This window comes from Lissotriton helveticus, chromosome 10 (genome assembly GCF_964261635.1).
Source record: "Lissotriton helveticus chromosome 10, aLisHel1.1, whole genome shotgun sequence".
Classification (NCBI taxonomy): Eukaryota; Metazoa; Chordata; class Amphibia; order Caudata; family Salamandridae; genus Lissotriton; species Lissotriton helveticus.
In genome coordinates, this window is record NC_136071.1 from 260,431,103 (window position 1) to 260,450,429 (window position 19,327).

The window sequence follows — 19,327 nt, forward strand, 5'->3', positions numbered from 1 at the left end:
TTTCTTTCAGTGTTCTACAGGGTTGTGGCTTTCATTAATTATAGTTCTAAAAATAGAGGCTTGTAGGGCTACAAAAAGGGCTACTCCCATTGTATGTGGCAAGTGCTTCTTTGAATGCTTCATCAAGGGCGGAGGCTCAATTTTGATAAACGTTACTATGAAGCCTATTTACTTGAAAACTAACTTGGGCGTTTTCTGTTATGCAATGCCCAAATAATTTGCTAAGTTAGTTTGTCATCCTTTGTTTGGGAGAGGAGTGAGCTGGCTATTACATTAAGTAATAGTTACTGGCATAGCAACTCTATCTTTAATCTGATGTTATTCCCTGTGACCAATACTAACCGTGTACTTTACGTTCACCTTTGTCTTCAACCACACCTACTAGCCTGGGCTATAAGACTAGTGAAGTACCAAGTTTCTTGTGGAATTGACAGGAGTGAACTGGAAGCTGCATTTAGTTCTGAAAGTTTTGTGAACAGCTTTATGCTGCTGTCTCCAGTTCTGTTATGAGATGGAGGCTGTTCTCTGTGGGTGGTAATAAAGACAGACTATATACTAAAGGAACCAGTGTTGATGAACGACTATCATTTCCTGCTTCCCGTGTTCTGTAATTGTAACGGCCTAATCATGGCACCTTGAAATCCGTAAATAAAAAAACGGTGTATTTATTGACACAGCCAAAACATATGTTAATGTTTTAAGGACTAGTCCTCGGAGTGCCCTATCTCAAATGGGCAGAGAGTAGAAACATTCACAAGCAGCCCTGCTAAACATAGACAACCAAACAAATGTCTGCAGTTAGTGGCTCAAAGCAAACTTTTAGAAATTTGATAGTGTTTTATTTTTTTCTTGGCAACAGCAGACTGGCTTCCAAATAAATGCACACATTCTTCACTGAAAAGTCATTGGTCCACAAGTTAGAAAAGGCATACTATTCTGAAATGGGTGGTATTTCCCCCCAAAATGGTTTGCTATGGAGCCAATAGATCACAGTAACCGTGTACGGATCCCTTGTGTATATTTATCAGTAGGTCTTTCTGCAACGTTTATTTTAGTTAAGATCTCACAAAGGAAGCGCAAATGCTTTCCAAATCCTTGAGTGTAGACAGACTAGAATTCTTAAATGCTACTTGCCACCTGGTTGCCAGTACTGCAGACATGCTTTTAACTCACCCCCACCATAAACCATAGCAACATGAATGACTCCCGGCACACCTCATAATCCTATGCTGCTTGTTAGTATTTGGGTGTACTATGATATGGCTGTGGGGTCTTATCGTGTAGTACACTCACAAATGCCACCTTGAGTCCAGTTATTGTTGTTTACTTAACCTTAGCTCAGCCCTGGGCAGCTGTGAGGCTTGGCAAAGGAACTTAGTGTAAAGCTTTTAGCTGCACAACAAAGCAACGAAATAAAATAGTCTGCAACAAGAAAGAGGCACAACAGCAATTTATAATAATAGAACATATTTTAATGAATTTTTAGAGTCCTTGATCATCAAAATCCACCTTAGGGTTACCGAGATACAGATTTTAAAAGAAATAAATACTTTTAAATGCAGCAGCAAACAAGCATTGGTCAACAATAACTTTGCTAACTTCTGAATAGTTAGTTTGGCGACTCCGGCCTGACTTGGGCTACCAAATCTGACAGAGCGGAGGACTAGGGGGCCAGAGAGCATACTTTGGACAGCTATCTGGCCACCAGAGTGTTTTTAAGACCAGTTCCAAACTTTACAGGACAACCGCCATAGACATCAATGGAGTGGTCCTGATTCAGAGGATATAGGCAAAAGATGCTCAAAGGATGGTCCTGGAGCTGTGCAGTAGTCTGGGGAGAAGTGCGGTTGAACCCTCGGTCCATGGGTGGGTTTAAGAGTCTTTGACCACACCATTTGGAGTCCCACGTCCTTCTCTCTGTAAACAAAGTAGAAGGCCAGCTGCACCCGTGCTTCCAATCTCGCAATACGGTCACAGTAAATATCCTGGGGGGTTGTTATTGTTCCTCTTGGGTGCCAAATGCGGTCTCTGATAGCACTCCCGGATCCGACCGACTCGGGTGCCACTTTTAGCTATCTTGGATTTGTCTCTTGGCGTGCCTGATGGCAGCTAGAGGTGATCCCTCAGGAGTGGCTACTGCTTTTGAAAGTTGGGGCTTCCTCAGCTTTGATGTCACTTATGCTGCTCCAGGGGGCCAACCAACTGACCCTTGGAGTCACTGCTTCGAACTTGGGCTGTGAACCAACTTTTCATCAAGCCAGGAGCCACAGGTACAGTCCTAACTCACTAGCCCAAGGTGCAGTAGGTGCAGTCCTTCCGACTGTTCAGACTCTTTTTGTGCATCTCGTTCTTCAAAAGGCTAGCACCCAGAGAATCCTTCCTGGGAAAGGAGGTCACACTTCGCTTTGTGGCAACTGCCTTAGTTCCTGAGCATCATTATCACGTCTCCCCAGGCAGGCAGAATGCTTTTTGTGTACCAGGGCTTTGTGAGGCCTCTGGAGTAACTGGGGCACAGACTAACCACTTTTCCAAAATCTGCTTATCTTTAATAGTGACATAAACCTTGACTTGGGCATCAAGTCGGATTTAAGGCCACAATTAATTTGTACCTTACAGTACCCAGTTAGATAGTCCCATTCAGAAGTTAGCCAGGCTGGGATGCCAGCCTGTAACACTGTGTTAGCCAAAGGGACTTCTAGCTTTTGTCAGCAAAATGAACTCTTTAAGGGCTTTGTTGCTAAGACATATATAAACCTATATGTCTGTCTTAACAATATGCAGCTCCCTGCCATAGTGCTTCATAAGACTTCCTTAGGTGAAACTTGCTTTACTGTTCAGGGAATATTTCGCTAGGCCATTAATGGTAATGACAAAGTCGAATTTGCAGTGTAAACACTGTCCTTCAAGTCTGCAGTGGCAGGCTGGTGGCCATTTTGTACTTTGTCATACACAGGGTGGCATAAACAGTGCTGCAGCCCTGGCTCAACACTCTGCCTTTCATGCCCTTTGTGCCCTGATTACCATGTACTAGGAATGTACAAGTAAGTCAGTACTTGCCAATTGGGGACATCCAATTCGACATATCCTTTGCAATTATTCAGCATACTGGCAGTGAGGTCTGGACATCAGGCCTCAGTGTCCTCACAAAGTAGAAAAAACTGAAGCTAGTAGTCCAAATGGGGGCAAAAGGTGGGGGGGGGAGACTTGGAAAAAGCCTGTTTCTTTACATAGCTGTAGTGTGACACTACTAAGGCTGAATAGGGGTTTTCAAGGCACAGAGGATAGTTGCCAACTTTTATTTGCTAAACTGTTAATAGATACATCAGTTTGATACCCTTCTTTATTTATTTCTTGCAGGAATTATCTCTACAACCCAAGGATGATATAGTTGACAGAACAAAAATGGAAGACACCTTGAAGCGGAGGTTTTTCTATGACCAGGCCTTTGCCATTTATGGAGGTAACTCACTGTTGAGGACCAGTACTCTTAATCTCTGCTGCTGTATGTAAAAGTACTGTCTGAGGGTAAAGATAACAGTGTAGACATAACAATCTGAAGTATAGTTTCAGATGGAAAATAAAATGATAGCTAAAGGTTCTGCATCGTATTGTACATGGTACTGTCCACACAGCTCTACATAGATAGGTTGTTTTGCTATTGCATTGTTCATGTAAGCCCCATAACTAATTTCAGTTGTTGGTTTAAGTGATTTGTACTGAACAGTCTAATACCAAAGTGCCTTGATTATGTACAAGTCTGGAGAGTAAAAGCTGTTGCATGTCCTGTGGCTGTACGAGCAGGGTATGGTCTAAAGTAAGCTGTCCACTGAGCAAGAATATTAGCATTCGTTAGCTTGAGGGTAAATCAGTAGAAGGTGAGACTTTTCAATTAGCACTGATTTCTCAGCTGAAGTTTTGGTTTGATCCTAAAGCCTTCGACATTGTAAACCAGTTTGATGCAATGCAGAGGAGTTGTTGGTACAATATCTTTTACTTCAATTTTTCTAAAGGGAACACGCACTACACATATAATGGAGTTAAGAAGAAAGAGGAGGTTCAGGCAATCCTAACCATCCTTAATGCATCTACAGTGCATGAGGTGAGCATACTCCGATGTGTATTTGTAAACAATTGGGGTTCAATACAATGTTTCAGTGCAGGCTCCGGACTAGCTGATGGAGGTTTACATAGAAAGAGGGTTGGATGCATTTCAGTAAAGCAGAAGCGAGGTAGAGCAATGTGACAACGGTAAAAGGGCTGGAGGAGAGCAGGAGTAATTGAGAGAAAGAATACTACCCATGAGTTGCTGTAATTATGTTGTATGGCCATTTCCCAGACTCCTCTGTGTAATCTAGTATCATTTTCCATTGTCTCGGTCTCAAAATACTTGGATACCTTGTCGTAGAGGAATTTACATTTATTATAATTCTCCTTAATCATCTAGCCAATTGCTCTTTTTAAAACGTTGTGGAAGCATTTGATAGTGTAGATTAGGGTTTCTAAAATGAATCACAGACTTGACCACATCTCAGTGGGACCCCAGGGGTTTGACTGTGTGACTCCAGTTGCAGCATCATTCATGATTAGGACTTACAGTTTAACAGACTTGACTCAACAAGTTCGTTGATTACATACAGCATTCTGTAGACTTCTAAAGGGATCGTGTACCACATTATTTTTGATTAAGAAATCCTGATGTAATGAACATTAAGTTACTGAGCTCAGTTTCCTGTTATCAAGTTTTACAGGAGCCAAATGTAGGATGCCTCCTTATATTAGTACACCAAAAAGAGGTACCTTGTGCAAAGAGTCCAGGTATCCCTTTTAAGTGAACAGGGGCTTGTGCTAGCAATCCCAAGGTGCTCGCTTAGGGGGTAGAGTGGTCGAGCCGCCTTAGGCTTATTAGAGAGGAGTGTTAGACATCTGCAGTATACGCACCATCAATAACTGATTCACATGGCTTAAGGAGATTCACACCAATTTATAAAAATAACATGCATCTTTATACAAGTTTTGGTATCAAGAGCCTCAAAATCTGGCAAGTACGTTTCGAGCTTGAAATGTTTATAGTTTTTCAAAGTAGAGACCGCAATTTTCAGAAGTGGTAATGTTATCCTATGGAGGGAAAACAAATCCTGCATACAAGTACTTAAAAGCGACTTACAAGACTAATCTCCTGGATTTAAAGTGAGTATAGGGCACGTCCAAGGCAGCACCAACGGGCCACCTTGGGCAGCACTGGGCGGCCAGGTGCAGAGGTGCAATACAGCGTTGGGTGACCTATGTAAGTCAATGGGGGTCAGTCCAGTTGAAAAAAGGCTGCAAGCTGGGACTGGGGAACCAGTCAGACTGAACCAACAACCAGGCGCAGGTCTTACGATGTATGATGTTCTGGGACATTATATTGAAAAGATTAATCACTCCGAGACGATCTTCAAATCAGAACGGTTCCACAAACGAGTTGACCTGCCTTTAGCACAGTAGTAAACTCCGGTACGTGTGCTGTTGGCGCTTCCCATGCCTATCTCGAGGGATCTGCTAAAGGCAGGTCAACACGTTTGAGGAACCGTTATGATTGGAAGATCGGCTCCGAGTGATTAATCTTTTCAATATAATGGATTTCTGGTTGTAGAAATTGATACAAGATATGCCCCTGAAGAAGAGACCTTGCAGTCCTGAAATGCATCGGGCATGAAGAATGAACAGAAAAGAATATTTTGGTTGCCAAAGTGCTATGTTAGCACATTATTCTCATAGATCATTTTTTTAAATATATGCATTGAGTACTAGCAGTATAGTACTATAGAAAATGAATTGATTATTTGATGAACAAAAGATAAAGTTTGAACAATGCAAAAAAAATGCAATATGTGGTTTAAATTTAAATGAATTCAGTATGAATTGATGTGAGCAGTGCACACCGCAACCAAGACTGTGTTCTTGTTGCATTTCACTGGGATATTTGTCATGTTGTGTTCTCGCTTTTATCTGCACTGAGATACACACCCTGCAAAGGCACTCTGCATGAGTTACGTGAGGGTTTCCTTAGTATGGCACCATACATGCTGCAGCCCTTGGGGACCCTCTAGTACCCTTGCCCAAGATACCTGGGGTACCATTTACTAGGGACTTTTATGGGTGCTAAAGGTATTGCCAATTTAGAGGACAATTGTACAGTTTTAGGGAAAGAGATCTGGCACTGGGAACCCAGAATACCAGGCAAAAAGTGGGGGTGACCATGTCAAAAAGGGGGCACTTATCTGCAGCAAGTATCGAAAGATCAGTCTTTCCCTCTCAATGTTTTCATGAAAGATATTTTAAAAAACTAACATGCTAACGTTGAGGCCTGAGAATATTGAACAATTAAAGTGACTTACCACCCACACGTCTCACCAACATTTTATCATTTCAGTAACTGCTCTCCCTACAAAGGAAAAGCAATGAACACAAAAGATGGACATCCATATTTGAAGAATTGACAGTCTTAACAAGGAGAAAACTATGTTTTCCTGAAGATATTTCTATAATGGATGCAATACTAAAAAGCTATGTCATCAATCATAATATTGAGAACTTGTTTTTTTCTTGTCAGGTGTCAGTGGCTTGTACGATTTTGGCCCGGTTGGATGTGCCTTGAAAAACAACATCATTCACACCTGGAGACAGCACTTTATACAAGAGGAACAGATCCTGGAGATAGACTGTACCATGCTCACACCTGAGTCGGTTTTAAAGTAAGATATGTGCTCTTCTCTTTTTTCAAAAACATGGAGGGGGGCTCGCAGAGAAACAACATACCGACTGGCTTCAAACATTGATTCATGACTTGGATTTTTTGTTCTATGATGGTGTATCTTAATCTTCAAATGCGTAAAGGTCTATATATGTGAAGTAGCACATCTGCAAAGGTCCTTCCCATTTTGGGATCTACAGAATCCACCTTTTTCTTTTAGTTTGAGTGACCCACTTTTGGCCTTTTTAGATCTGACATTTAGATGACTTTAGCAGTTTGGCCAGCCTTAGCTGTTTAGCCTGCCTCATGTTTCCTAACTATTTCATAATAAAAATGCATAAATATTTGTGCACATGCAGAATATCTTTGTTCAACCCTCTCCTTCGGTTCAAAGTTTGCTTCTTCCGACTACAGCATGGCGCAGTGGATCAGCCCATTTCAGCAGGGGCGTAGCTTGGTCAATAAGTTTGGGGGGTGTGAGCTTCAGATTTTATGAAAATCAGGCTGACATATAATGCTCAAATACATTATACGACAAGCAGAGTACATGAGAGGGGCCTAAAGGGCAGTGGAAGAGTGGGTAATGCAAATTAGTAGGAGTACTAAGAGCGAAAGCACAATCTTTTGTAACGTAACCAATATTTTTGAGTACTTGAGAGATCGATCTGTGTGTATGTAAAAAATTACTGCTGAAAGCACCTCTGCCAAAGTGTCATAAAATGCATGTATTGGGTGGGGGGGGGGGCTGTAACACCTCAAACAACCCCCAACCCATGCATTTCAGTCACAGGTTCTCTTTACTGTGAGGGACTATGTTTTAGTCAGATGTGCACAGGAACGCAATCAAAGGGTCGCCAACTTCAGTTTGATCTATTTTTGCAGTGGCTCAGATTTTACTTATTTTTTGCAAAAATATCCATGCCTCCTTTAGACGGCAGGATTTGCACTTTTTATTACATTTGCATTTTTAAAATGCGTTTCTGCATATGTTTGCAAAAAAATTGAAAAACAAATTGCAGGTTTGTGAGTGCTAGACCTATTGCTTTTCCCAATGCTTGTTCATAATAAAAGACCTTTTATGGGGTGGTGCTCATGTGAGCTTCAACTTGTTGGCGAGGCAGAAGTCTGTTTACAGACCGTTTCACCTATGATGGACTTTTGCAGCAATGCTAATAATCAGCACTGTTCCAAATGTACAAATGTAATTTCTTTTCTCTAGTCATTTTGTTGAACTGTCGGTGCGTTATTACCTGGCACCAGTACAGAACTATGTGGTGTGGCCCAATAGTTTAGTGTTTCACAGTCGCCAAATTCGAGATTAAATCTGGCTTGCACTTAGCATTCTTTTGTGGGGTTGGCTGATTACTGGACATGAAGTCTGTGTTGCCTTACCTTAAAGTCTCCTCCAGACTAAAATTGAGGTACTGAACAGTTAAAAAAAAAAAATACGCCCCACTTCAAACTTGCATTTCTTTTTAGACCCATTTCACTAAAGGCAGAATATTCACTTCCCGTATGTGAGTAATGCAGAGGTTGGGCTTGATTTATAAATAATCAAATTGTAGTTGGTGGAAAAAGGTGTTTGGTGAGACATGAACGGATTCACAGTCCAGGTGTCTCACTGTGTTCACCTCTTTCTTCTGATATCTGTGTAATCTGCTGCTCTTCAAGGTGTCCTTAGAGCCTATCATGACTCGAGAAAGCTGAGTACCATCGAATTGGGACATTTTGAAGTTGCAAAGTACCCCGTACAAGAATTTTAGCATCTGGGAAATGGTTGTTTATCTATTTCAACCACACCTTCCTCTAATGTGGATGTAAGCTAGTGTTGGCTGGGAGTACTCGAAACAAGACGTATGAGAGGCCAAAAAAACAAAGCTAAGCCCTGATGTTTGCACCATGCTATTGGTTTTTGGTAGAAATAAGATGCGTTAAATGGCACCAGTCCTATAGTTTCGTAGTTGATGGCACAGTGAGCAAAGCCTAATTTCCCACATGGCTCACGTTTTTTGTGTGGCTAATACAAATTGAAATTGTGTAGAATACTTTTAAGAACTGCAACATAATCTGCAGCTGGTAGTGGGTCAAGCAGGTCATAAATACTTATTTGTAAAACCTAAGTAGGTGTCTTTGCTTAATGTGCATATATTGAATAGAGGCCAAAATCAGAGCTGGGTATTGCTAGCGGTATTACTAGCTTCCCTTCTCTCTTTCCTTCACTGCAGGTCCATTTGTATATTATCTTATTTTCTATGGACGTTGATAGCGACCAGTCTGATGCAGGAATTGATGTTCAACATTTTGTTTTCAATTTTCTTTTTGTAGAACATCTGGACATGTAGACAAATTTGCTGATTACATGGTGAAAGATGTAAAGAATGGAGAATGTTTTCGAGCTGATCACCTCTTAAAAGGTATTATTTACTTGAAAGTGCTTTATTACAATATTACATTCTCCTAGTTAGATTGTTTTTAATTATGTGTAATTTCCCAAGATCGTGCAACTCAAGGTGCTAAAGCTCTCAGAATAGAAAAGTGTAAATTGGTGAGTTTTCTGCCCGAGTGAGTTTTATGGGTGCGAGTTATGTCGTTTCTAAGATTGCTCTGAGGTGCCTACTGGAGCTTGTAAAAATTAATTCAACAAATGAAAGGACATAATAATCAAAGATAATATAGCTGACCTAAAGCTCTATCGCCCTTATGTATTAACACATTTCCATATAGATGCAGAATATGTCATGTGAATTTGCTGGTATAATCAGTTCTTTAACTTAGCTGTAAAGTTTAAAAAGCTTGCAAGGTTGTGTACGAGTCCATTCTTTGGGGTCTACTGAATTCACAGGCAACTAGGCAGTACCTGCACAAAGTATTGCCAGCTGTCCTAGAACCCTAGCACCGGGTAGTAATGTGAGATCAATGATGCATGTATGCATTTATTTCTGTAGTGTGAACCTATGCCAAAGGCTTAAGTGCACAGTACATGGTCACAGACCAGCATAAAGTCAACAAGTGATAGGAGAGGAAGCTGATTTGTGGATTGTCAATGCATTGCCCTGTAGTGTTCTTTAAAGAGGTGCATTTTCAAGTCTTTACTAAATTGGAGCAGTATTGGGTGGTATTCAATGGATACATTATTATTATTATTATGTTTCTTATATAGCGCCTGAATCGACCCCCGAAGGGGTATCTCCGCGCTTGCCTTGGGAACCCGTCCTGGCTTTTCCCTGTGAGATAGCCCCTACAGGGCATCCCCAAGGTCAAAGCCAGGCATCCCGCCGCAGGGGGGCCGTTGTGGAGATTAAGCAAGCTTAATGCCCAGAGTTGCAGAGTGTGAACCCATGATTAGGTCAGGCACCGAAGCGAGAATTATCGAGTCCATGGACATTTGAGCTCAATACCCTGCCGCGTCGGGAATTGAACCCTGGTCCCGGGTCTGACCTCTGCTTCAGGGTCTGCCTGCTCTAACCAGTGAGCCACACTTCTCCACTCCACTCTTCTCTACATGGCTGGTGTTTCCAGAGACTGGGTGCACAGATGGAGAAGGGCTGCTATGTTGTCTTTTACTTATGTAGACCTCTTAGTCTGCAGTTTGACGGTGTGCAGAGAAATTGGTGACTTTTGCCTTCAAGAATGAAGCGAGAACCAGCAGGCAAAGCTTACTCCTGCAGGGTTCTGTGCATTTAGTGACTCAAATACAGATAAAACAAATGGTGCACAATAATGTAAATGTCCAGGCGGTGTTATATTTGCATTAAAAGTATGACATTTATTAACTGTAAAAACCAGTAGCACAGCTAAGTCAATGTAGCGGTGTACTGTGTGCTTATCTCCAAATAATTTAGGCTGGGCCAATCACACTAGTGATCGGAAACAGTGGGTTATTGAGACTGCATACTTGGCTGCTTAGATTCAGTGTTGAAAATACTGAAATCCATCTATTGGCATGATGTCTGTAAATAAAATTGCGTTCTGGTGTTTCGCCCAATGGTGGGTAGCCCTGATTCACTCACTACTAAGTTTGTATTCTTCTGGACTTGTTAGGCCTACCTAGTGAGTCTCATCCTGACCAATATAGTCCAGTCATACCCCACTGACTTTGTGTGGTCATTGATGTACCAAATGTTTCAGATGACTTGCACACCCCCTAGCTCCACGAGGAAATGCTGAAACCACTTGGGATATTGCCATGGTTTGAGTTCAGTTTTCCAAAAGCCAGGCAAGATGCAGCTGCATAAAATGAATCTGAAAGAAGTAGTTCACGTAATCCATGATCTTCTCGCTCTGAAACCATAAATCTGTGGACTTGCAGAAGGGGTATTAGTCGATTTTGAGGTTACTGACTTTTCAGAATTCTTGTCTTTTTATTAGTATTTAGTTTTGCATTTGTGCATGACAGTGAAGTATTAACATGTCTGCTACTTCTTATTCTTTGCTTGCAGCTCACTTACAGAAGTTGATGTCGGATAAAAAATGCCCTCCGGAAAAAAAAGTTGAGATGGAAAGTGTTCTCACACAGGTCAGCATGCTCTGTTTTTGCTTTGAACCCTTTGAGTGCGAAAAAGCATAGGTCAGACAGCTGCTTGTTTAGCTGAATAGTGAGCGTGGCAGGAATGGCAAAACCTGACTGGAAAAAAATTATTCTGTTACTCCCATGTAGCCACTTGTTCAATCTTAACAGCTCCTCCTGTGCGAGATACCATTCATCTTCCAATTGTGCATGTGCAGCTGCAGTGTGATAGACTGAACTTTAGGTGTCACAACTTTGCACTTACTAACCTGGAGGCTGAATAGATTGTATTGTGGCTCTGAAAACTCTGTAAAACTGCAATCCGTTCCCACCGGGGATGGGGGGGACTCTTGGATGCCTGAAAAATAGGTTATGCCGCTGGATAACAGTGTATGATGGTTCAGTTTAAAAAATATACATTTTTAAATGTATGTAGTAGGAAATTGAAAAGACGTGCTGCACTGCCTAGCATTTAAACATTGTTGGAAATGCCAGTATTTTGGATCGTATGTATGTGCCAGGAAGCTTTAAAAAAATGTAGTAATAACCTTGTTTTTATCTTGTTGCTAGATGGACAATTACAGTCAGCAAGACCTGGCAAATCTCTTTGTGATGTATAATGTCAAAGCCCCCCTCACTGGGAATGATCTATCTCCGCCGGTGTCTTTCAACCTGATGTTTCAGACGTCCATTGGGCCTGGTGGGAATATGCCAGGGTATGTTGCCTAGATTGACACACAATTGTTTTAAGTTCTACTTCAGCACATTGGCTCTTGCACCGCATATTGTTTTAAAACTCCTCATGATATCAATGAACAAAACATCCATAGTGATTAATAGACAGGACATAGATTTTTTGCAAAAAAGGATTGGCAATGAATGCATCAAACCTTGATGTGCTAATTTAGGTTTAATTTCCTTAAGACGCTGAAATCTCAGTGCAATTAAATTAAAATAGCAAAAACAGTACTTAAAATAATGGTAAGTTAACATAAAATAAATATGTTTAGGGGTATAGTAATTAAATACGATTGAGGATGATGGAAAAAGGAAGTAAGGAAAACAAAAGAGGGTTTTTCCAGGGTTCTCCCCTTTTTAATTTCGTAAACTCGCTATATATTCCATGCAAAATAGGATGAGTCTAGTTAAATTTCAGGCTCAGAAATAATTGGTCCAGAGATACACATGGAAACACTTCAGATATGCTTTGTACTCCTTTCCAGATTGCTAACATTATTCGTTCTCCCAGTTGGTCAGCCTGACATGAGAATTTGTGAGGATGTCCTCCATATTTAATCAAATATTACAGCTATCCAGGAGCTTACACTTTTGCTGCAACACTGTGGTCCTGAGATCTGTTTTACAGCTCTCCCTTTCTTAAAACGTTAAGGATACTCCCCTTTAGATTTACATGTAAAATATGTTTATCAACTAAGTGAAAGAATCATCAGTAGAAGATAAGCAGTGAAACTGATAAAGAGATATCTGAAGTAATGCATCCATTGCAGAGATCTCGATGGAACCTATATATATCAAAGGTTCCAATATCCCTACATACACTCTGCATCTCGTCCATCTAGAGTTGATTTAAACAAGTACAATTTTGTTGGTTACTATTGGTGTCTATAGGCTGTTCAGTTTTGTATGTCTGCTTTACAAGCATGGTAAATATTAACTAAATGAATTTTCATGTTTTGCATACTATTAGGCTTTCTATGAACTATGCTGTTTGGACATTGGGTACTTTTCTCTGATATATAACCCCCTCCACTTTCAGGGTCCACATTATAACAGTCAGCTGTAAAATGTACTTCATTTTATTTTGGAATTCACAAATGGTTGCCGGAATACTTGTGAGCAGCTGTTTCTCCTGGTGGTTTCTCAGGAATGCTCCTGGTATTCTTTTGTGAATACCGGTTTTACATGAGCATATATACATGTGTACGTTTCCTCATGCGGAAATCCTTGACCAAATGCACCTGACGGGACCACTTTAGTAGAACTCTCACTCATTGGAAAACTCCTGAACCTCCGTCAATGAGGGGAGAAGTCTCACAGTAACCTTACAGTAGCAGCACACAGCACAATATGTCTGAAGGCTTAAAAACAGTGATACCTTAGTAGGCACATTCGCCTTATTGGAAAAGACCTTTCCCGAGGCCATCACACCTCAGATGTCTACCATACCTCAGATGGAAAGGAAGTCCCAGAGTTTTGCTCTCTCTTTAAACAGATATGTCTCTACTTCAAAACGTTGACTTTTAGCCTTCCCTTATGTTTGTGTTGCTATCTTCCACCACTACGGATATTGAAAAATCATGTAAATGAAGCCTTTTTCTAATCTTGCTTGAAAATGATAGTATTTACTGATAGCCTACACAAAATATGAATTTTCTCCCTTTATCTCAGCCCAATGGACTATAACATTTGCAGAACGTTTTTGGCCAGAATTTACAGGTGGTTCTAAAGAATTCAGTAGCTCACTGGTATTTCGATCGTGCACTCTAGAAAGCCAGTGAAGCTGTCAATCTTGTTAATTAAACCACTCTTTTGAAGCACACCATATAGAAATACCTAAATCCTAAGTGTTACATTAGGAAATACTGCTTGTTACTAAAAGTGTGTAGTCAAAAGAATTGTACTAAGTAGTACAAAGTAAAACACCTATCATTCAATCCACTTGTATCACTCATTTTTACCAAAAGCTCACTTCTACATTAGTTGTTTATGTTTTAGTGTTGATCAAAATATTCACAATCCGCTTTGTATTATGTACAGAAACTTGCTGTACTTGTATTCAGAGTTCAGAATTGCTTTTTTAGGTCTCGCTGGGGTTAGAATCCGAAGGATGCGTCCAGCTAGGAGACCTATAGCCGCCCGTCTCGGGGGAATTCGGGACAAGAGGGTGTTACGAGCTTCTTTTGCAGATTTGGCTGGATTTGGCTGCGTGCACGCGCCGCTCAGGGTCTGTGAACGCGCTTACGCAGGCAGGCATGAACACACAGAGACAGACGCGCAAACAGACGCGTGCACACGCAGACACAGACACGCATGCACACACACCGCTGCCCCCCACCCACACACCCCGCCCCCCACCCACACACCCCCCCCACCCACACACCGCCCCACCCACACACCGCCCCCCCCCCCCCCTCCTTACCTGCCGCCGTCTGTGCATGGAATGACCCACATCTTCCTCTCCTGCCTCGATATCTTGCTCTACCTTCTTCGCCGGCGGCAGACCCAGGGCCGGTCCTAGGCATGGCGGAATGGACAGCTTCTCAGGTGCCCCGCCGCAGGCCCCGCAGAGTAGACCGCAGATCAGTGGGCCCGGCCGACATGAAATCCAGAAAGTGCTGCAAGTTAGTGGGATAGTGCACCGTCACAGTGCACGCACCCCCGCCGTGCGCGCGGCAGGCGTTTAAAGATGTGGATCCCAGGCCGTCAATCTGGTAGCGCTACCAATGACTGCCCTGGACATCATTTTGGCCAGCCCCCACTCAGTAGTGACGCAGCACGCCCGCCGCACGCGCTCCCTGGCCTACAGTTTACTCTCTTCAGCCAGGAGCAGGGTCGAGTCGGGAGTCGGTTCGGGCCGCGTTGGAGTAACGTCTTAGATGAAGGTAAGATCACAGTCAGTTTACTATCTGGTTTCTTTTTGCTTCTTTTCCTGTCAGTACTCCTGTCTTGTGTGCATTCTTTTGTCTTGCCCTCTGTTTTTTCCTGTCTTTGAAACTCCCTACTAGTCCTATCTTCTCTTATATCTTTTGCCCTCTGCTTATTTTTCTGTCCTTTTTCTGTTTTACCCTACTTGTTTACTATTTTTGCTGTAGTACCTGTTATAGACACCAGTGCCCATGAGCATATTCTTTTTCCTTGGTATTTCGTTTTGCTATTTGTGAAGCTCTATTCTTTTATACAAGATAAGTACGGACCTGGACAATCATTAATTTGTGCTATTTGGTAATTGCATAACTCTGAGTCTCTGCTCCCCATCTTCCTTCCTGAGAATCATAGGACTGCTCAATTCACAGCCCTGTAATCCCTGCTTGCCCCATGGCTCCCAAGAAGGTTTTGAGAATTGGCAACAAGTGGTGCAAGAGCTGTAGATTCACGTTCCAAATAGAGAAATACGTTGACTTCTGTTATACTATTACCTGCACAGAGAAGGGATGGACACGAGGTTAGTGAGCGTGACTTTGACACCTTGTACTTAGAAAAGTTGAAAGGGCTGTGTTTTGGGAGGGAGAGAAGTTTGACTGGCGCTTACTGGACTAATGGGAGAAAGTAGTGCAAACCTCATGAGATTCTCTCTGGTGCACAGGCATACTGGACAGAAGAGATGACAGTTTTGCACAGGCTGAGGTCGAGATCAACCTCAGGACAATCAAGTTAATTGTGGAGGGGGGGGGGGTGATAAAAACAGGGTTGTTAATGCCTTTTGATTATGTCCCAGGTAGTCCCATGGCCAGAATGATAAATGGTGTAGAGAACATTAGCTCAGCTTATCAGGGCACAGACTGCACATCACTTTCAGGAGGGGAGTGCAATCACCCTAGCGACCTTGTGAAGACTGAAAAAGCACAGGCAGTGGGGCCCATTGCCCCTACCCCAGATGGAATCAAGAATGATGCCACAAAACCGACCAGGTGTTGAAGCCCGGATCATTGACAGAGATGCTGGATTTGTTAACTGCTGGAGGACTAACCCGAGAGTTACGCCAGGCACAAATTGAATGCCTTACACTTTTGTGACTTCAGAAAGGAAGTCCAGGAACAAATCAGCAAGGGAGTACTCTGGAAGCATTAAACTGGCTGTGAGGATGGGCAACTGAACAGTGAGCCCATGAATCCTCTGCCAGGAGTATTCCACCAAAACACTGCTTCAAAAATGAGGAGTCACAAATATTGTGCCAAAATATTGTGATGTGAAAAGTACTGTGGGTAGAATATAGATGTTAAGAAAATCATTTTGTTAAATCTTTTATATCGTTAACACACCAGGAACGCTCACCAACACCACATTATTGGCATTTCAAATAACAAAATTAATACTTTCATAATTTGAAAAACAAAAATTAAAAAATATTTACATTTACCACATCAAAAGCTCAAACTTTTCTATTGCGAGACCTATTGCATTTTCAATGCTTGTTCTTTGTATGAAACCAAGAAAGTAAATCATGTATCATCAGTCAAACATTCATTTTCTAGTCTGGTTCAATATATGGCCCTTGTCTATACTACATTTTAGATGAAGGCACGCAAAGGTTGATGTGCGTTTGCAGGTGCATCAATATTGGCGATTGCTGAATGCTACCTGCGAACTGTACAAAATCCCCTCCATATTCACAAGTCTTGCATCGGTTAATGAATATTGATTTGGTGGGCTGGGAGCATTGTGCCAGTGATTTACCTTCATGTGTTGTCCTGCAAGGACCATTTGTTACATTTGATCAGAAGTGGATGCTATCAATTCTTTCTGCCATTGCCCTTCCTATACATGGACTTTTGAAATGAAATTGGGGGTACAGGGGCTGCAGTGAAACGATCCTGGAATCGAATCAACAACACTGGTCACACCAGTGCAGCTGGTTAAAATCATACTAACCAGCATTTGCTATTCAGTGGTGCTTCACCAGTGCAATACTTTAGTAGGTGCCTCTTTGCGTGGTGTCCGCTGTGGTACTAGTTAACTATGGTCCTTGCCTGTCGATATTTCTTTCACAGTTGCCCAACTTAACAGCTAGCTTCTTCACTCCACACTGTCATTGCAGTGTTTCAGTGTTACAGCATTGGCACACCCAGCACCAATTATGTCAGTGTTTGAAAACCTGATGTAAATTGGTTGCTATTGAACTCTAAAAGCCCCCCCCCCCCCGTACGGGTAATATTTGAACATGTTTGCAGCATGACTGTCTCAGATCTATTGTAATGCTCAGCAGATCACGCCTTAGCAGAGGTGATTGTTGGAAGTTGCTAAGTTTACTTTGCAATTGAGATAAAGACATTGGGCTGTCCTCCCTAGCGTTTCTGTAAGCGTGGATGCTCACCATAAAATGAATGGTGCTTGTGATGAAGGTGATTGTGGCAAAGGGCACCCTTTAAAGATTGCAAGTTTTTGGTGTGCACTTATTACAATTAAGACACTGCAAGAGTGAAGGAGCAAACTTTTATTATTTATGTCTCACTTCTGCACAGTATGCCACAACTCCCCTGTAATTGACTGACGTTTCAATTGCCATTGCACTATGTTCACTTTGCAACATTACTCAAGTAAAACAGTTTGTATGCCACCCGGCTCCCCCACAAACACAGGCCACAGCATCTCATACAAAAACACAGACACGAAAACCAAGACAGAAAGCTGTATGACAAACACATATGAGAACAATAATAATCTACATAGGAACAATTCCCTAATAAAAGGAAATGAGGATACTTGAATTAGTTAACCAAACAATAATCAATGCAACATTTTTTAACTTCTTAGGCATACTTGCACTACGAGGTTCAACACAATCTACTGCACCAAACTTCTGAATTCCACCTGTACCTGGACATCCATAGTAGCGGCCTGTTTCTATGTCACCTGATCTGCTCCACAGTCTCCTCTGTCTCATAAACGTTCACTAATATTGCCATTAGTCAGTTGCACACCATTCCCTTTACTTCTAAACCATCACCTTGCCTCCATTCTTTAATTCCACTTTTCTAACCTTTCCAGGCAGTCTTATGTGACCAGTACCGACTCTTTGACCCTTGTGACGCCAGCACATATTTTTTTTTTGCAACTAGTGCTTTTTTATTTTCAATCGCCATTACTATCTTTTCAGCTGATTTGGCCACCTTACCCGCGCCTCCTTTTAGATCTACTTTATTCAACAAACAGGTTGCTATAAGTTCCTTGAAAGGTGTCACTCCCGTGATAGTGCCCACACTATAGCCCTTTTGACATCTGACAGCCCCACACCACGTTATTAAGCCCATATGGCACATAAACATCGGTTTCCTCTCTTAGCTGCCCGAAGCATAACAGCGATGTAATGTAAGGTGGATCTGTAGAGTGCTGCTTATCACCTGCGAGGGTATCCAGCCGATGCAATAAAATCCAGATTTAAATTTTTGGAGGGCCATCAGTGCGGTGACCAGATTGGTGGTCAAATGAACTGGGACACTCTCTGAAGCCAGTGGAAGCTGCTAGAAACCTGGTCTTCCTATTTGATACAAAACTCGCATGTAATAAACAGGTGACAACAATAGCAGCTACATGCTTTGTAGTGCCTAAATTGTTATATTAAATCATTCCTTTACTGCCACTGGATGATCGAAAAAAGGTGACACTGGCCCTATTATTGATTATGGGATTTCTCTATATTTAGGGACCACAAAACCACTTTTCAGATGACTTTAGGTGGTTCGGAATGCAGTAGCTGGGCTTATTCTGGACATGCCTAAACATCATTAACTGACTCTCCATCTCTGACCCTTGCTGTAAAGAGAAACAAAAGTTATGTTTACAAACCTATGTATAACATATGGAGCTCTGAGCTACTGGACCAATATACCTGGTTCATTAAATTCTCTCTCTGTCAATGTACTCTCAAGCTGCAGTCCAGATCTACATTTTTGGTGTCTATTCCAAGAGTTAATCACAGTTTAATTGGAGGAAGGTGTTTTTCATATTTGTCTGTAAAACTATGCAACGTCCTCCTCTGCCTTTATGTTCCTTGCGGTCTTATGCTTCCTTTAGAAAGCAAATACCATGCAGCACCAGAGCGCCTCAATGTAGCCGTTGGGCTTTATAAGCCATTTTTCATTCATCCATTCTTAACCATTACCACCATTTTATTCATGATCTTCTCCATTTCAGTCTTGCAATATTGCATTCATACTTTGCTGTTTCATCCCTGCTTTGCACGCACATGCAAAATACCCCATGGTCCCACATTATTGCATACTGTCAAAAATGGGGTTAGTAATTTGGGAGGGGGGTTACCCCTTCCAAATTAATAAGACCACTCTGGTTATGTAAAAAATCACTTCTGAGATGTTTGCTCAACCCCTGGAGCTGTGGTGCAAGCAGCA

At 41.9% G+C, this 19,327-nt stretch overlaps 1 protein-coding gene across 1 annotated transcript in view; it reads left to right on the forward strand.

The window, feature by feature from the left end:
- The window catches only part of GARS1 (glycyl-tRNA synthetase 1), a 116,121-nt gene that overhangs the window by 23,276 nt on the left and 73,518 nt on the right, over nucleotides 1-19,327 (forward strand). The window contains exons 3-7 of the mRNA XM_078665280.1: nucleotides 3,358-3,460; nucleotides 6,593-6,734; nucleotides 9,059-9,147; nucleotides 11,173-11,249; nucleotides 11,811-11,956. Coding sequence (XP_078521406.1) covers nucleotides 3,358-3,460; nucleotides 6,593-6,734; nucleotides 9,059-9,147; nucleotides 11,173-11,249; nucleotides 11,811-11,956 — 557 coding nt within the window. The remainder of the gene's footprint in view (nucleotides 1-3,357; nucleotides 3,461-6,592; nucleotides 6,735-9,058; nucleotides 9,148-11,172; nucleotides 11,250-11,810; nucleotides 11,957-19,327) is intronic.